At 43.1% G+C, this 17,569-nt stretch overlaps 1 protein-coding gene across 1 annotated transcript in view; it reads left to right on the top strand.

Moving 5' to 3' along the window:
- LOC115368298 (gamma-enolase) overlaps positions 1 to 13,371 on the top strand; it is a 34,532-nt gene extending 21,161 nt beyond the window's left edge. The window contains exons 5-13 of the mRNA XM_030064361.1: positions 1,027 to 1,096; positions 2,314 to 2,447; positions 3,607 to 3,698; positions 4,237 to 4,367; positions 5,067 to 5,264; positions 6,199 to 6,400; positions 8,836 to 8,944; positions 9,409 to 9,467; positions 12,208 to 13,371. Coding sequence (XP_029920221.1) covers positions 1,027 to 1,096; positions 2,314 to 2,447; positions 3,607 to 3,698; positions 4,237 to 4,367; positions 5,067 to 5,264; positions 6,199 to 6,400; positions 8,836 to 8,944; positions 9,409 to 9,467; positions 12,208 to 12,277 — 1,065 coding nt within the window. The 3' untranslated portion in view covers positions 12,278 to 13,371. The remainder of the gene's footprint in view (positions 1 to 1,026; positions 1,097 to 2,313; positions 2,448 to 3,606; positions 3,699 to 4,236; positions 4,368 to 5,066; positions 5,265 to 6,198; positions 6,401 to 8,835; positions 8,945 to 9,408; positions 9,468 to 12,207) is intronic.
- Positions 13,372 to 17,569: the final 4,198 nt, after the last annotated feature.

The following is a 17,569-nucleotide window of genomic DNA, read 5'->3' as shown; positions in this document are numbered from 1 at the left end:
TTCATGCTCCCAACTTTGTGAGCCGGGCGGCACGGTGGTGCAGTGGTTAGCACTGTCGCCTCACAGTGAGAAGGTCCTGGGTTCGATTCCCACCAAAGGTCCTTTCTGTGTTGAGTTTGCATGTTCTCCCCGTGTCTGCGTGGGGACACGGTTAGATGCAGGTGAATTGGAGAAGCTGAATTGCCCCTAGGTGTGACTGTGTGTGTGAATGTCAGTGTTTGTCTGTCTGCCCTGCAATGGACTGGCGACCTGTCCAGGGTGTTTCCTTGCCTTCGCCCTATGAGCGCTGGGATAGGCTCCAGCACCCCGCGACCCTAGTGAGGATAAGCGGTTTAGAAGATGAATGAACTTTGTGGGGACAGTTTGGAGCGGGCCCCTTCCTGTTCCAACATGACTGTGTCCCAGTGCACAAAGCAAGGTCCATAAAGACATGGAGGAGCGAGTTTGGTGTGAAAGAACTTGACCGGCCTGCAGAGTCCTGACCTCAACCCGACAGAACACCTTTGGGATGAATTAGAGACTGCGAGCCAGGCCTTCTCATCCAACATCAGTGTCTGTCCTCACAAATGCACTTCTGGAAGAATGGTCACAAATTCCCAGAAACACTCTCCTAAACCGTGTGGAAAACCTTCCTAGAAGAGTTGAAGCTGTTGCAGCTGCAAAGGATGGGCCGACATCATATTCAATTAAATGCTATGGTTTAAGAATGGGATGTCACTCACGTTCATATGCATGTGAAGGCAGACGAGCGAATACTTTTGGCAATATAGTGCATAGACATGACATATTTGATTTGGTACCGATGGATTCTTTAGTTTATCTACTTTCAGAGGATGCCAGTATCTTCCTTCTACCTTAAGAACTGAGCCTGTTACAGCCGCTGAAAGATGCAAAGATTTTAAGAATATTTTTGGGGGTGGCCACTCAAATTCATGTGACCTCTGTCCACCCACCAGTGCTGTATGTGTGTTTGTGTGTGTTAATGGTGTTTCTTCTGTGTGTGTGTGTGTGTGTGTGTGTCTGCAGGGCATCAGCGTGGTGGAGCAGGAGCAGCTGGACAACTTGATGATCGAGATGGACGGCACAGAAAACAAATGTGAGTCACGGCGGTGACTCAGCCGCCCGCCGCCCGATACGCCCGGGTTCACCAGCTGGCTCAAACAAAAAAAACAAAAACAACAACAACAACAACAACAAAAAACGGTCACGGTGTCGAGTTAGCTGAAGCCAAACGCCTTTACAGAAGCGGAGCAGCGAGGGTCGTAAATACAGAGACGAGAACGAGAGAGAGAGCGAATAAATCACAGGTTAAAGTGGGTTCTGCCGAGGCCAGAGCCGGCTCCTGTTCTTAATAACTCAATAAATAAAAGTACTGTTTGTTTATTTGAATCTGTCACCCTGCAGACAAATCACCTCCATGGGCCATAAAATACAAGTAAATGACAGTAATGGTGTCAGGAGAAATTCAATCTAAAAAGTCTTGGCCCGGCTCAGAAAAGCCTGCATGAGGCTGAAGTCAGTCGAATATGATCAAGACGTCACATTTGATTTATTTTATTATTATTATTATTATTGTTGCATGTGATACGCTGCAAGAAAAGGCAAATTAAACTACCTGACGTCCTTTTCTGCCAAGCTCCTGTCCAGATTTACTCAAATTTGTAGAGTATAAATAACATTTTTAAGTCGTGGAAAATTCCTTCACATCTTATTTTTTCGGTACGGTCACCTCAAGTGTCATGTACAGTAAATAACAGAAGAAATAACAGGAGAAAGAAATAAAGAAATGAAGAAATGAAGAATTAAGTTGCACAAAAACCAGTTCAAAAACCAGTTAGAAAAGTTTTAGAAGATGAAACCAAAGCTGAATTAAAACTTGTCTAATAGTATCATAGATATATCATTAAATAAATAAATCCTTCAGGTCTCAAAAGCATTTTTAAAAAAGTATTAAAAAGCTATTTTAAGATATAGCTACTATTTTAGCCATTTTAAAAAATTTGATACATTTTCACATTTTTGGATTTATTATTTGTGCCACACAATTTTTGTCATGTATGCACAAAACACTCATTATGTCTTTGAAAAATCCCACTGCTGCCAAAAATACTCAGATTACAATGAAACTAAATAATAACTGAATGTAAAATACCAAACAACACTAAAAATGAACTAAAATTAAATATTAAAAAAGTCAAATAAAATAAATAACTCTCTGCCTCGGGGGAAGAAATCTCACTGAATATTTTTTGTTTATTTTTGAATTTTTTATGATGACTCTGACGGCGGTGCGCCCCCCTCTGGCCCCTGCAGCTCAGTTCGGGGCCAACGCCATCCTGGGAGTGTCTCTGGCCGCCTGCAAGGCCGGCGCGGCGGAGAAAGACGTCCCCCTGTACCGCCACATCGCCGACCTGGCCGGAAACACAGAGCTGGTGCTGCCGGTTCCTGTAAGACTCACACACACACACACCTGACAACACATACTCTAACTACTACACTAAACGTCTGTATTTAACGGTGCACTGGCTCCATGGTTCTCAGACTGAGGTTCTACAGGTGAAATGAAGGAACCTCAGCCTCAACGTTCAGCTAACAGCAGTAAACAAATAAATAACACAAATAAATAACATAGAGGAAGCCATAGACACAACCAGGCATAAACACACCCCGAAAAACAGAGGTGCTAACTGAAGAACCATTTTTGGTTCCACAAAGACCCTTTAAGAAAGAGGTTATAATGGATATGGTGGATATTCCTTGTTTCTTTTGGTTTCTTGCTAATTTTTGTTTTTTTGTCCACCTTTTCCCCCACATGTCTGACAGAAATCAAGTGACTCTGCTCCGGTCTCAGAGGGTGAAATGCTTGTGAAAGGTGTCTAGTAAAAAAAAAAAAGAAAAAAAAAAAAGGTGCAGTAAAGATGAGGTGACAGTTCAATAATCATTCAGCAGTGAGAGCTGAGGATCCCAGGGCTCCACTGTGGCTACTGCTGTTTGTTTCCCATGTCCACACACACACACACACACACACACACACACACACACACACACACACACACACACACTTACATAACTCCTGAATCATCAGCAGAGATGTTTCCCCGCCGCCCGGCCGAGGCTCCCTGTGCCTCCGTCGCCCTGCAGCAGAGCCACAACCAGCCTCAGTCCTCCTCAGTTTGTCTTCCCTTCACAGCAGCCGAAGCAGCGGCAGAGGAAACAAATCAGGATTTTTAATGAAAATATACTGTTGGGGATAATCTGATAATCTTTTTTTTTTCTGCCTGGAAAGAAAAAGAAAGTTTCTGTTGTGAGGAAACTACAGTTAAACTCTGCTTCTCCTCTCAGTATATTCTGGATTACTCTATATGTGAACACACACTGTAATCCATGGTAATCTGTCAGTCCATGATTATTAACTGATAATCTACTTAATCTATAAAATAAAGCTGAAAGCTCAAAGTTCTCCTCCTTTAAAATGAGCGGTAATAATTCTCCCCTCCTCCTCCTCCTCTTCCTCCTCTGCTCTTCCTTTTCTCTTCCTCCTCCTCTTCCTCCTCCTCCTCCTCCTCCTCCTCCTCCTCCTCCTCCTCCTCCTCTCCTCCTCCTCAGGCCTTCAATGTGATAAATGGAGGCTCCCATGCAGGAAACAAACTGGCCATGCAGGAGTTCATGGTTCTCCCTGTTGGAGCCGAGTCTTTCAAGTAAGACATTTGAAATGTTTATTATATTCATTATGGAAAAACATATATATACACTTCTTGAAGATTTTCTTTGAATATCTACAATAAAGCAATAGTCTGTAAAATTAGCCTAATGCCAACTGAGAACAAGTTTATTTGCTGCAATTCTTTAATTTTTAAAAAACACTATTATTATTATCATTATTATATTTTTAAAAAAATGTTTTATTTTTTTTTATATATTTTATGTATTTATTTATTATCACATATATTATATATTTTTTATTTTTTTATTTATTTATTTTTTTGTTGTTATTATTTTATTTTTCCTATCCATCAAGCTATTAAAATATTTTGGACCAATAGTCTTCATTCCCAGTCGGCTGTACCATTCAGACAATAGACTTTATTGTTGTTTTGCCGATTGATTTACTGATTAAAACATCAATTGATTAGTTGACAAGTGAAACTGTTGGTTTCCTTCTGTCTTATCTACCCTCTCTTTCACCTTCCTCTCCTCCCTCCCTCTCCTCCCTCCCTCCCCTCTCCCACCCGGCAGGGAGGCGTTGAGGATAGGATCGGAGCTGTACCACACGCTGAAGGGAGTGATCCAGGAGAAATACGGCCAGGACGCCACCAACGTGGGAGACGAGGGAGGCTTCGCCCCCAACATCCTGGAGAACAGCGAGGGTGAGGAGGAGGAGAAGGAGGAAGAGGAGGAGGAGGACTCATCATTCAGTCTGACACTGAATGTTTCCATATTGCTTTAACAATATAATTAGCCAACAAAACACAGAAACGCTGATTACATGTTGTGGACATTAATGACATGAATTCATTTCCTTCACTGTGATCATGTGACGTGACGGCAACATAAATTAGTCACATAATTTTCCTTTGTTTGTTGAAGTTTTTAAAGCTAATTAGTCAAATTTAAAGGCAGAATTAGTGGCATTTGTCTCCCCCCTGGCTAAGCTAACCACCAGCAGCAAATTTTCTTATCCCAGGATGGTGCAGGATGAATGCCGTCGCCATCCTAGGAAAATGGCATTTCAGCTGTGAAACGAGCTCTGTCCACTTGGCATTTCCTATATTTCCTTTTTTCCATGTCCACGATTTTTGTAGCTTCCTGTTGGATGTGCCGCTGTCAATCTGGCACGGTGCTGTGCTGTGATTGGCTGGGAGCTACACACCCGCTGCCCAAAGGCCGACACCCAGAAAAGTCAGGGGCAGGGTCTCTGCAGACACACACACGCCAACACACACTTCTAGTGGCTCACAAGTCAAGATGGAGAGGGATTCTTTTTATATGAGTCTATTTTTGTTTTTTCATTTTCGTTGTTTCGTTGTTTACTTTTGTTGTTTACCTCGCTCCTTCTCCCGCCTCAGCTCTGGATCTGCTGCAGACGGCCATAGAGAAGGCCGGCTTCACGGAGAAGGTGGTGGTCGGGATGGACGTGGCCGCCTCCGAGTTCCACCGCGATGGAAAGTACGACCTGGACTTCAAATCCCCACCGGATCCGGAGCGGCACATCACCGGAGAGGAGCTGGCCGAGATCTACCAGGGCTTCGTCAACAACTACCCAGGTACGAAGACAAATTCTAGAAACCTAACCTTAACATCACTAGGGGAGACTGGGGTAAGTTGAGCCAAAGGATAAGTTGAGCCACCCCCTGTTGCTAGGAAATGGTAAAAAACATTGATCATTTGACCAAATATTTAGGAGGAAGGCATCATTTCATGGAGTCTGTGAAGGTAAGAACCACATGGGTAAAGTGGTTAGACATTTATTTCCAAAAAAAAACATTTTTTACTCTTTACTTTACGGCTCAACTTAACCCGTTCCTATGCTCAACTTACCCCATAAACGTAACATAAATTTTTTTGGACATGCTATATTATGGAAACAGTTATGTTTACACTCATTCTGTTTGTTTGAAGAGATGCACAACATCCTGAAATATATGCAGATATAGTAGTTAGTGACAAAACTATGATTGCCTTGATGTAGTGATGCTAAATATGAAAAATGGCTCAACTTACCCCACTCTCCCCTACTGCAGTTATGACTAATTACCTTTAAGCTTTAGTGCTACAAGCTGTTATTTTCTCATTTTTTTCTGTAATTCTGGTGAGAAAATGCACAGTTGGCATGGTTTTATTTATGGTAGGCATGTGTGTGATTGTGAATTATTACTGATTTGTACAACTGAATTTTGCTTTGGACATGTTTTGCAAAAGGAAAAATTATTGCTTGATAATGCAGTCAGTCTGTATAGTGTATGTTATTTTAACTTGGATGACTTTAGTGTCTATGTTCTCATCACTAAGTGGGTAAAATGATCCATTTGCCAAATCTGGGTGTATTTCCTGACCAGGTGCAATCACACGTGCCCAACAATAAATGAAAACCTGCACAGATTATGCTCTTGGGTCATGGTGGCACGTGTCTAAGAATGTTTGTATTGAGATGGATGTGTAATGTCTTTTAAAAATGAAGTGTTTATCCGTCCTTCCCAGTGGTGTCCATCGAGGACCCGTTCGACCAGGACGACTGGGAGGCCTGGTCCCGCCTGACGGCCCAGGTGGGGATCCAGGTTGTCGGGGACGACCTGACGGTGACGAACCCCAAGAGGATAGAGAAGGCCGCGGAGGAGCGAGCCTGCAACTGCCTGCTGCTCAAAGTCAACCAGATCGGCTCCGTCACCGAGGCCATCCAGGCGTAAGAGCCGACCCCCCGCTCACTCCGTCCTCTGTTGTGTCAGATTAGGTTGAAAAACTGCCATGACTGTTTCCAGCAGGGTCCCTTGACCTCTGACCTCCAGATGTGTGAATGAAAATGGGCTCTCTGGGCAGCCACGGCTCTCCCCTTTGCAGACACGCCCACCTTCTGCTAATCCCATGCAGTTTGGGCCCCAAAGCCTGCAGTCCACATGTGTTCTTGTGGCCTGTTGTAAAATGGTGTGTGTGTGCAGACTGGGGCCTAAACAGTCTTGGAGCTGCATCAGTTGGCTTTGACTGGAAAGCTGAGACTCTTGTGGATTCAATGAGCCACATTTGATTCCTGTGTGATGATGTTGGCCCCCATAGCAGCCATTTCACTGCAGGCAGAGACTTTTGTCAAACTGGACGTCGCTGGAGAAAATGACCTCTAGTGACCTCTAGGAGAACCACAGCCTCATCAAACTTTACAGACAAACTAGAGGAGGATTCAATGAACAAAATTGCAATAAATCGTAATATCAAATCTTAATACTTGTAGAATCACAGTACAAGCATCATAGATAAACATATCATCCCAGCCCAAGTGGATAAAAGTGCAAAACTTGACTTTCCATTTATTATATGGCCGTACCTAATCAGTGCTTTCATTGTCTATCAGTCAAGTCTGCTTGGAAGTGATCAAGTGATCAGCAGCCAAAAAAACCCCAAAACACAAAGTATTTTACTATTTTTATGATGATCTGCAAAAACTCAAAATCTTACCAAGATTGTCTTATTTCAAGTCAAAATGTCTTATTTCTAGTCAAAAGATCTCATTACACTTAAAATAAGACATGATCACCTCAGAAGTAACTTGTTTTTGAAACAAGTGAAAATTTGCTTGTTTCATTGGCAAAATTTGTTTCTTGTTTCTTGCTAATTTTCACTTTCAAGTGAATTTTCACTTTTTCCACTGGCAAATTTTGCCAATGAAACAAGCAAATTTTAACTTGTTTCAAGCAAATTTTCACTTGAAACAAGAGACAATTGTCTAAAAACAAGTTACTTCTGAGGTGATCATGTCTTATTTTAAGTGTAATGAGATATTTTGACTAGGAATAAGACATTTTTGACTTGAAATAAGTCAAATAATCTTGGTAAGATTTTGCGTTTTTGCAGTGATGAGCAAACACAAGCAGGCAAAAAATGAGCATCTTGAAGCTGTGACTGATTGAATGAAACGACTGATTGAAATCATAATTATTTAATCACTATGTGGCTCACAAGGTGAATGGAGTGACATGTTTCCTGTCACCATCCCGTCTGAAGGAGGAGGAAAATAAAATGTCCGCCCCGGGCCGGCCGGTGACCTTGGCTCGGTCAGCAAGGTCGCCCGTCCCGGCTGAGACGACACAGAGGCCCTATAGGGGGGAGGAGCGGGACAGCTGCCCTCCCGTCAGTCACACAAGTAACTGTGTGTGACAGACATTTAGAAACACACACACACACACAAACACACACACGCTGGCAAGCACCGTCTTGTCAGTCAAATCAGAGGCCACCTGTCAATCATCCCCCCGCCTGCTGGCCGTGTTGACCTTGCGTGTTGGAAACAGGCCGTTATAAAAGAATGAATGAATGAACAGGCGGAAACAAGGCGACGCGGTTTTGAGATGCAGACGAGCTGTCAATCAAACGAATCGACGCCGCCAGCTGGGACTGTCACGCACACCATCTCACGTCTTCATAAATAATCAGTCTTTGCAAACATAAGCGCAGCCTCTCTCTGTGCAAAGACCCGTCCCATCTTGACTCTTCGTGTGTGTGTGTGTGTGTGTGTGTGTGTGTTCATCAATCTTAGACTTAACCGTACGTCACTCAGGTTTCTGCAGCCATCAGTCATGATGCTGTAGGTGGATTAGGGCTCCGGGAGGGAGGCGGTAAGGAAGATTAAACGATGGAAACTGAGCCGATGACAGTAAAAATGATGTATTGTGTCTGTCAACAAAAACCCGACCGGGGCTTATTCATGTCCTAAATCCCCGAATTTGTCCCGAGGCAACGTTATGTGCTTTCACACCAGGCTAATTTTGTCAGATTAGCTACGCTTACAAATAAATCTGAATCAGCTTAATCATCAGGCGCAACAGGAACGCGCTCGGCGGCGCTCCGGAGACGCAGCTTGCAGATCCGTCCGCGAGCGTTTGACTTGCTCAACAACGTCATACCGTAGACACTGAATGGGTAGAAGTGGCGTGGGCCAATCAGAGCGCTTCCAGGTGGCTCACGTTGCCATGGCGACAGCTGTAAACGTCAGCATCAGTTGAATGTAAAGGAAACGATGTGGATTGTGTCATTTGCCGTGTGGATCTGAACACTCAATCATTTCTTTCTATTCCCTCCTCTCTCCCTGTGTGTGTGTGTGTGTGTGTGTGTGTGTGTGTGTGTGTGCAGGTGTAAACTGGCTCAGGCCAACGGCTGGGGTGTGATGGTCAGCCATCGCTCAGGAGAGACGGAGGACACTTTCATCGCCGACCTGGTGGTGGGACTCTGCACTGGACAGGTACACACTCACACACACACACACACACACACACACACACACACACACACACACACACACACACACACACACAGCAGCAGCAGCTCGTATACACACGTACACATGCGTAGGCATTTTATTTGGGGCAAACAGGACGGGTCATTTGCACACACTGTCACAGGCAGTAATGCAGCGCCTGCAGTATCACCCAGTTTTTATGTGTTTATTCCAGACAGGCCTTTTTTTTTTTTTTTTTTTTTTTTTTTTTTTTAATAAATTTCCCAGGATGCACTCTGGCTCAGTTATGTAAAGTCACAAGGGGAAACAAAGGCACCGTGACCACAGGAGGAAACCTGGTTGTATTTTTAGAAACTCCTTGGAGAAACTTGTCAAATTGTTCCCTCTTGCCCTCGCTCTCTGCTCTTTGTTTTACTCTCTCTCTCCCTCCCTCTCTCTCTCTCTCTCTCTCACTCTTTGCCTTCCAGATTAAGACCGGCGCCCCCTGTAGATCTGAGCGGCTGGCCAAGTACAACCAGCTCATGCGGTAAGTGCTGGAGTTATAATCTCTATCTGTCTGCCTTCTCCCTCCCAGTGTCGACTCAAAGGAAGAAAAAACAAAAACGCAGCAAGAAAAAAAGAGTTTATACTACTTTTTTTAAAAAAAATGTTGTCTAAAGAAATCAGTGCAGCAGGAACATGCACAAAAGTAATGTGAACTGAAAAGGTTCTAGTGGAGTGCAAGGCATTTCTTTCTTTTGGACAGTTTTTCTTTTTCTTTTTTTTTTTTACTGGTTTTGATGCAACAAACAATATATATATTTTTTTGTACACACTCATAAACATGATCCTTATTTGCCTTTTCTTGCATTCCTTCAGAGCAAGAGCTTATTAGTACCAACTAGGATCCAAATTCACTAAATCCATGTTCTTCTCCATGTGAGACATTTTCTGTTTCTGCCTCCAAACGTGGCGGCGGCCCCCGGCGCGGCTCCCCCGGCGTCCGCCTCGTCTCGGCGCTCAGGATCAGCGAGCCGACTGACGCGACACATGATCGCACCGCCAATGTCACCCCATGTTTACTGGCCAGTCAGCAGGCCGAGCTCAGCGGCCTAATCCCACAGGGAGCGGGCGCTGGAGGCTGGAGCTGGACAGACTTACCAGGGCTTTAGCCACTGATAAATACTAATCAGCACACACACACACACACACACACACACACACACTGAGGCATGCAGGCACACCAGAAACAAATGACTTATCTGGCTTTTATATTTGAATAGTTAAGTTAGGGCAACACTTACTTTAAAGTACTTAATTTTGAATTTTGTTTTTTTTATTCTGTGTATTCAAAATGACATAAGTAGACAGATAATCCAACAGGAAAGGCAACATTAAAGCAGTAATCTCTGTGTTCCTTTTTTTTTTTTTTCATTCATTCAGAACAAAAAACTCCCGCTCGCATCATTTGCAAAAGGAGAACTTTAATAACAACGTTTCGGTACGTAGACCTTCATCAGGTGATCTTACAAATCAGGTTCCACCATAATCTGACATCATCAGAGCTACATTTAAAGCACCTGGACGGATACAGGCGGCCAATGTCCCAAAAAAATATATAAATAAATAATAATAATAATAATAATAATAATTATAATATTAATAATAATGATAAAGTCTATTTTTAAAAATATTTAAAATAAATAAATTAATTAAAAAATCAAAAAATAAATAAACGAAAAAACAAATAAATAATAATAATAATAATGATAATGATAATGATAATGATAATAATAATAATAATAATGATAGGAATAATAAATGAAGAATTCAGACAGTAAGCTCTGATGATGTCAGATTATGGTGGAACCTGATTTATGGGTGTGGGTTTACCTGCCTATTCAGGATTGTCTCTCTCATTGTTTGGTAAGATAACCTGATGAAGGTCTACGTACCGAAACGTTGTTATTAAAGTTCTCCTTTTGCAAATGATGCGAGCAGCGTGCGGGAGTTTTTTTGTTCTGAATATTGCCGGCCTCCGGTTTTCTCCCACAGGTGTGCAAGAGGCTCACTTAGTGATTTTTTTCATTCATTTAAATTGTTGCCAGGCGCTCATCTCCGTGGTGTTTCCGCACTGCACCTCCCGGACCTCACCTGTCAATCAAACAGTGTGGGCGGGGCTTGGATTACCTGTCGATGGAGTTTAAGTTGCTCTTTTCTTTGTCTCGCTGAGTCATGGTGGCTGTCGATGCTCCTGCTAAACCACCCTGTTCTTCTTCTTCTGTTTATTCTCTGTTATTGTCTGTGGGAGGTGCAGCGTTAAAACATCCAAAATATGCATCAAGAATAAACCAACGTGGATTTCACAGAAAACCTTTTTAAAGCTGCAGCGGGCGACTCTGACAGGTGAACATACAGACCATAATGATGCTGTAAAATCCAGTTTTCTGCACACAGCTCGTTCACGTCCACCCAACGAAACAGACGAGAGTGAGGAGATCTTAAGGCGGCGATTTCTGATTCCTCAGGTCAGAACGTCTCCGCTGGGCGTGAGACGGGCTGTAATTGGATCTTCAGTCTCATTTTGTCAGTTCCTGCCGGCGGAGAGGCGATCATGCTTGAAACCGGATATTATGCGCCGATGCAGCAAATCTTCATCGTCTCCGTAAGTGGAGATGGGACACGCTTCTCTGACAGCACCGCTTAAAGGAATATTCAAACAATTTCGGCAACATTTTCCCAGATCGAGACAAGACGTTCGATACCGTTCTCACCTCTGGACGTCCGGTGGCTCACTTCCTATTGTTAGCATTTTGTGATAGCTTAGCATAAACACTTGAAGTCTATGGGAGTCGTTAGCCTGGCTCCATCAAAATGAAAAAAATAAACCTTACAGAAACTCCAAAGCCTTATTCTTTTTTTTTTAAAGCTCTTTTTTTCAGTTACTGCACAATCAAATCAAAATATCAAGCCAATTGAAAGTGTATGGTGACACTCCTTTTAAAGTGTGAATACACTAAATACTCCAAACCTGGTTAAGTGAGCATGCAGTATGTTTGTGAGGCAGGGCTTTTTAAATATCGCACAACAAGGGTTTGTACTGTAAATGTGTTTTGAAGCAGAAACTGCACTGAACGTGTTTATTAGGCCTCAAGGACACACACACGCTGTGCTTCGGAGAGACATTTTGAGCGTAACACAGCCGTGTGTTTACAAGGACGGCTACTTTTCATCCTGTAGGTCGATAAACTCTCTCTCTCTTTCTCTCTCTCTCTGTTTCTCTGCAGGATCGAGGAGGAGCTGGGCGACCAAGCTCGCTTCGCAGGCCATAACTTCAGAAACCCCAGCGCCCTGTGAGACAGACCGACGGACCCACTCACAGACAGACAGACAGACAGACAGACAGACAGATGAGCGACTAAAACACACACACACGCACACACACACACACACACACAAAGACCGACGGGACAAACGGACCGGCTCAGACGGAGCGATGTACAAAGACGAGACGCCACACAAGCGAAACACACGAGCAAAAAAGACAAAAATAAATTATGCACTGGACTTATAGGTAGGGAGATGATGCTGTATGCACACACATGCACACACTCGCACACTCACACACACACACACACACACACGTATGCAGGTGCAATGCACGCACAAATAGGGGAACAAAATAGCCAATTCAAAAAGATAAAAATACAAGCCAGACATGCACTGTTACTGTAGTTTTAAAGGAGTAGATCATGTACAGCCAGATAGACGGAAAGACTCGCAGAAAAAAAGATTATTATTATAATTACTATTAAAACAAAGAGATATGTAGAGATATTATAGTGTCATGTAGAGTGAAACTGGAAGAGCTTCAAATAAGTAAGTTATGTAGATTTAAAAAAAAAAAAAAAAAAAGAGAAAACAACAAAATACACAAATGTAAAGAGAGAGGAGGTCGCAGCTGGGAAATGAAAAAAAAAAAAGAGAAACCAAACCAACTGTTCAACTTCAGGGACTGACTGACACAGGATCGACGCCGACCGGAAACACACACACACACACACACACACACACACACACACACACGTTGTGTTGCACAGTCTTGCGCTCACTCGCCCCGGACACACAGAAATAACTGCACTCTCTCTCCCCGCCTTCATCCTCCTCTTTTTGTCTCCCGTTTCCTCCTCATCGTGGTTTCTCAGTTTCGAACCCTCCTCCTCCTCCTCTTTCTCCTCCTCCTCCTCGTCTCCTTCCTCCCCGATGTGACTCTGACGATGGTTGCAGATTTTTTGTCCCTGTCCTTCATGCTTGAAGTCCCACCCCTTCCTCTTTGAACCCTGAACCCTGAACCCTGAACCCTGAACCCGACGCCCCTTTGGTTCCTACTGAATGTCCATAGAATAGCTGTGATGAAAAAGAAAAGAAAAAAAAAACAAGAAAAAAAAAAACAGAACGCTTGTCATTGAAAATAATGTGAAAATATGTGAAATAAAAAAGATGGTAATTTACAGTTTCAATCACAACTGAACCGTTTTTGTCATTTCTCTCTCTCTCTGTTTGTGTGTGTGTGTGTGTGTGTGTGTGTTCATTTAGAAAACTGTTATAATCCAACAGGACACAGTCAATAGTAAGTCTGCAGGAATCTCTTAAGTCTACCAAGGGCTTTCGAAGGCTGCCACTGATTCTATTTTCACTCTGAAGCTGCCAACGGCTCGTCTTCCTTGTGCCAATATTTCATTTTTTATGCCAAAAACACAAATATTCAGCGTCTCGTCCTCACGATTTTATTCAGGATCTGGAAGAAACTGCATTGACGCCGTCACAGGGCGGCACGACTCTCCACTGACACACAGAAGGAAGCTGCCGTCTAAGTGTGATTTCACTTCATTGGGTTTTTTTTTTTTTTTTCGGCAGAGCAGCTGACTGACGGCTGAATCTCTCATTAATTAACACCTTCGGCCACACAGGACGAGCTGATCGGGGAAATCAGATGTGCCGTCTGGCTGCAGCAAAACTCTCCCATCCAGTTTTTACAGGATGGAGAGAAACCCTGGGGGTTTCTGGGAGAGAGAGTGAAGGTGAAAAGCCAAAAAATGAGAATCACAAAAATACTTTATTGATCCAGGAGGGGAAATCAGGTCAGCTGCAGCTGCTAAAACTCTCGAGAGAAAGAAAAAAACAACAACATACACTACTCACAAAAAGTTAGGGATATTCGGCTTTCGGGTGAAATTTCAGGATGAACCTAAAATGCATTATAACCTTTACAGGTGAACTTAATGTGACCTTCTGTAAACTTTTGAATGCACATGTCCAACTGTTCAATGTTTCAGTACTTTTTGCACTAGTTGCTGTTCTCTAACAAGGAGTTTAACGGCAAAATTCACATCAGGTGTTTGATGCTCCAGCTCATCGAGGTCGTATCATTAGGGAACGGCTGCTGGAGACTGGGGTACCTCAGATGGAGTGGCCTGCACTTTCTCCAGACCTGAATCCCATAGAAAACCTATGGGATCAGCTGAGTCGCCGTGTAGAGGCTCGGAGCTCTGTACCCCAGAACCTCAATGTCCTGAGGGCCGCCCTTCAAGAAGAGTGGGATGCCATGCCTCAGCAGACAATAAGTCGACTTGTGAACAGCATGAGACGTCGTTGTCAAGCTGTAATTGATGCTCAAGGGCACATGACAAGTTATTGACACTGACATTTTTTGTTGTGGTATATCCACCACTGTTGTTGGCTTTTGTTTCAAGAAATTGTTTGAGATGAGGAAATCACCAGTGTATGCTTCTACTTAAATGGCCTACTGTCATGATATAATATCACTGTAGCGTGAACATTTTACATTTTCCATAAATTTCACCCAAAAGCCAAATATCCCTAACTTTTTGTGAGTAGTGTATATACACCATAAGTGAAATTATACAAAATAGAAAAAGAAATAAGAAATATAAAATATGTGCATTAGGAATTTGTAAAAAGCATATGCGTTGTGTAAAAATGTGCATTAATCTTACTTTGTGCATTAATCCTAATTTGTAAAAAAAAAAAAAAAAAAAAAAAAAAAGTATGTCCATGGTTATGTAAAAATAAAAATGTGCGTTATTCCTACAGTAATGTTACAACAATATATGCAGAAACAAGAAATTGAAAATATGTAAAAACTACACCTACATACACCTCATATACACAGGCGGTTTGCACGGTTTGCTGTCTCTCAATGTCAAGGTAAACTTTATTATTCGCTTGAGAGGAAATTCATGTGGTCAAGTGCATACATAAAACACAACAGAGACAAACATTAAAACAGGATGTGATGATGCCGGACATTCAATAACACTGTTATTAACTAACTAACTAACATGTAGCCGGACAGATAAGTTGTATAAAGGAAAAAAATAAATCAAATTGCATGTCAGTCTATGAGGCACCATTGCAGTCTCTTCTCATAAGTATTGCACTGTCCTTTATTGCGCTCCTCCTCCTGCTAAATATCCCACTATCCCTTCAAATCTCAGTAAAATATAAATAAGTGACCTTGAACTTTGATGTTTTCATCTTTTGCTGTAGTATTCTGCAGCTCGGGCGTCCACTCAGCTCACATTTTGAGAGGAGAGGCTGCTTGCTGAGGATTTGTCCAGCTGCTGTTTGGAGAACCAGATCTCTCTTAACTAACCAATTAGTGCCAATTACTCCACCAGGCGTTTTAATAAAGTGCTGCAACTTGGCCTGAACCCTGGAAGTGCAAAGACTAAATCAATGTCTCGAGCTGTCCACCTGAAATTGAGCAGGAAAGTGCAACTTGTTCATCATCCGGATAATTTGCCTCAACTCTCTTCAGTAATGGGATTGCATATTTCCTACCACTCGCTTTTTGCTTTCCCTCTTTCTAATATTCTGCACGGTGTGTGGAAGTGCAAGTGGAAACCCCAAAAATTCCCTCCATCCGGTTAAAACAGAAGTCCAAAGAAATGGGGGAGCTCTGTTGAAGCTTGCACCAACGAAAAGCTGCCATTACAGCTTCGCTTCTGCTAATTTTTTTTTTTTTTTTCTCATCCTGTAATCCCGGCAAGACCCAGAAATCCCTATCTGCTCCGTACCTCAACCTCAAAAACATTATTCCCTTGTCTAACCATAGCCATGTCAAACCTAGGTGGGAAAAAAAACATTGTGTTTCAGCTAAACTTACCTATAAATGTTGCCATAGTGTACATTTCGTTCTGTGCAGCATTCATGTGCCGTCTGGAAGTGAGGGTCTTGAGCAGGCCAGGAGATAACACAGCAGCAAAGGAGGGCACTGGAGCTGAAGGAGGTACAGTGAAAGGTAGAGGTGATGAGACGTTCCCAAACAGTGTCTCAGTGGAAAGAGGGGAAAACACTGATACGAGCAAAATCAGCTGGAAAGATCTGGGGAGGAAAGGAGGATCAGCTTCCTTGTGAGAGCGTCTGTGATGTCCTCTCGACTCCTGCTGGACTCGAGGCTGCAGGCTGGCCGTCGACCGTGACAAGAGGCTAATATTCCCTTTTTTACAGTTATTTCCAAACTCACACTGCTCTGAGAAGCTGCTCTTGGCGAAGTGTTTGAGCTCCAATACACACAGCTGGCCACAGATGCCAGACAACATGGGTGTAGATTTTCCCAGTTGAGATTGGCTGTGGAGGATTTGCCCCGCGCTACAAAGACTGGGAGTCCGAGGTAAAACCCACCTACGAGCCGTAAAAAAAAACCCTGAGTACCATCTCCAGGATCGTCTTCGAGTATCGACCTGTTTGCCAAAAGGACAGAAACATCCCATCCTGTGTGTTTGAATTATCAAAGTGCACTCAGAATCCACTTTATCAGCTCCACCTGTCCAGTCTAAGGCAGTTCAGGTCAGCAGCTCTGCCATAAATTCTACCTTTTATAATGTTCAGTTTGTGTTGACATTGTGGAGAATGTGTCACTTTAATTCTGTGTTTATTACTGAGGTTGTAGTTTGCAGAGGTCTTGTGCTGCACTACATTATACTGAGAGGTGTTTCCAATATTTTGTCCTCCATATTTATATACAATCAGGGGGACAGAATAGTGGAAACAGCTGTCAATAAAGTGCAGTCCAGTCCAACAGCAGCACTAACTATGAGCTCAATGCCAAACACAGAAGTGAATGAACACCTCTGTTACTGTGACAACAAGAAACCTGAGCATTATAGGCAGCAGGAGAGGAAACTTTATGGCACAACAGCTGGATTGGATTAGATTAGATTATACAGGCGGAGCTGTTAAAGTGGACACTGAGTTTATGTCTCTACATGACCGGCTGGTTTTCCAGAAAACGCAGCAGGAGAGCTCAAGGTTCCTCCACAAAGACAAAGATTTAATTTGAAGGTGAGCAGTGTCAGACAGAAGTTTTGTGATATTTTGTCCTTCAGATGTCCCTTCCAGCTGGACCTGAGCCCCGCTGCCTGCCAGACGAATCCCCTCTGATCGGCCCGCACGCTCCTCTACTCTACATGCAGTTCTCTGTGTGAGCCACAGGGGGGCAGAGTCCCAACAACTAGGGCTGATTTGAAATTGACACACTGAAATGTCACAGCTTTTGCTTTAGACCAGCTTTCTGGAACAAACAGTGATGTTAGACTCTTTGTAGCGGTAAAAATACAGAATATA

This window comes from Myripristis murdjan, chromosome 11 (assembly GCF_902150065.1).
Source record: "Myripristis murdjan chromosome 11, fMyrMur1.1, whole genome shotgun sequence".
In the NCBI taxonomy this organism is placed as follows: domain Eukaryota; kingdom Metazoa; phylum Chordata; class Actinopteri; order Holocentriformes; family Holocentridae; genus Myripristis; species Myripristis murdjan.
This window is presented reverse-complemented; position numbering and strand designations above follow the sequence as displayed.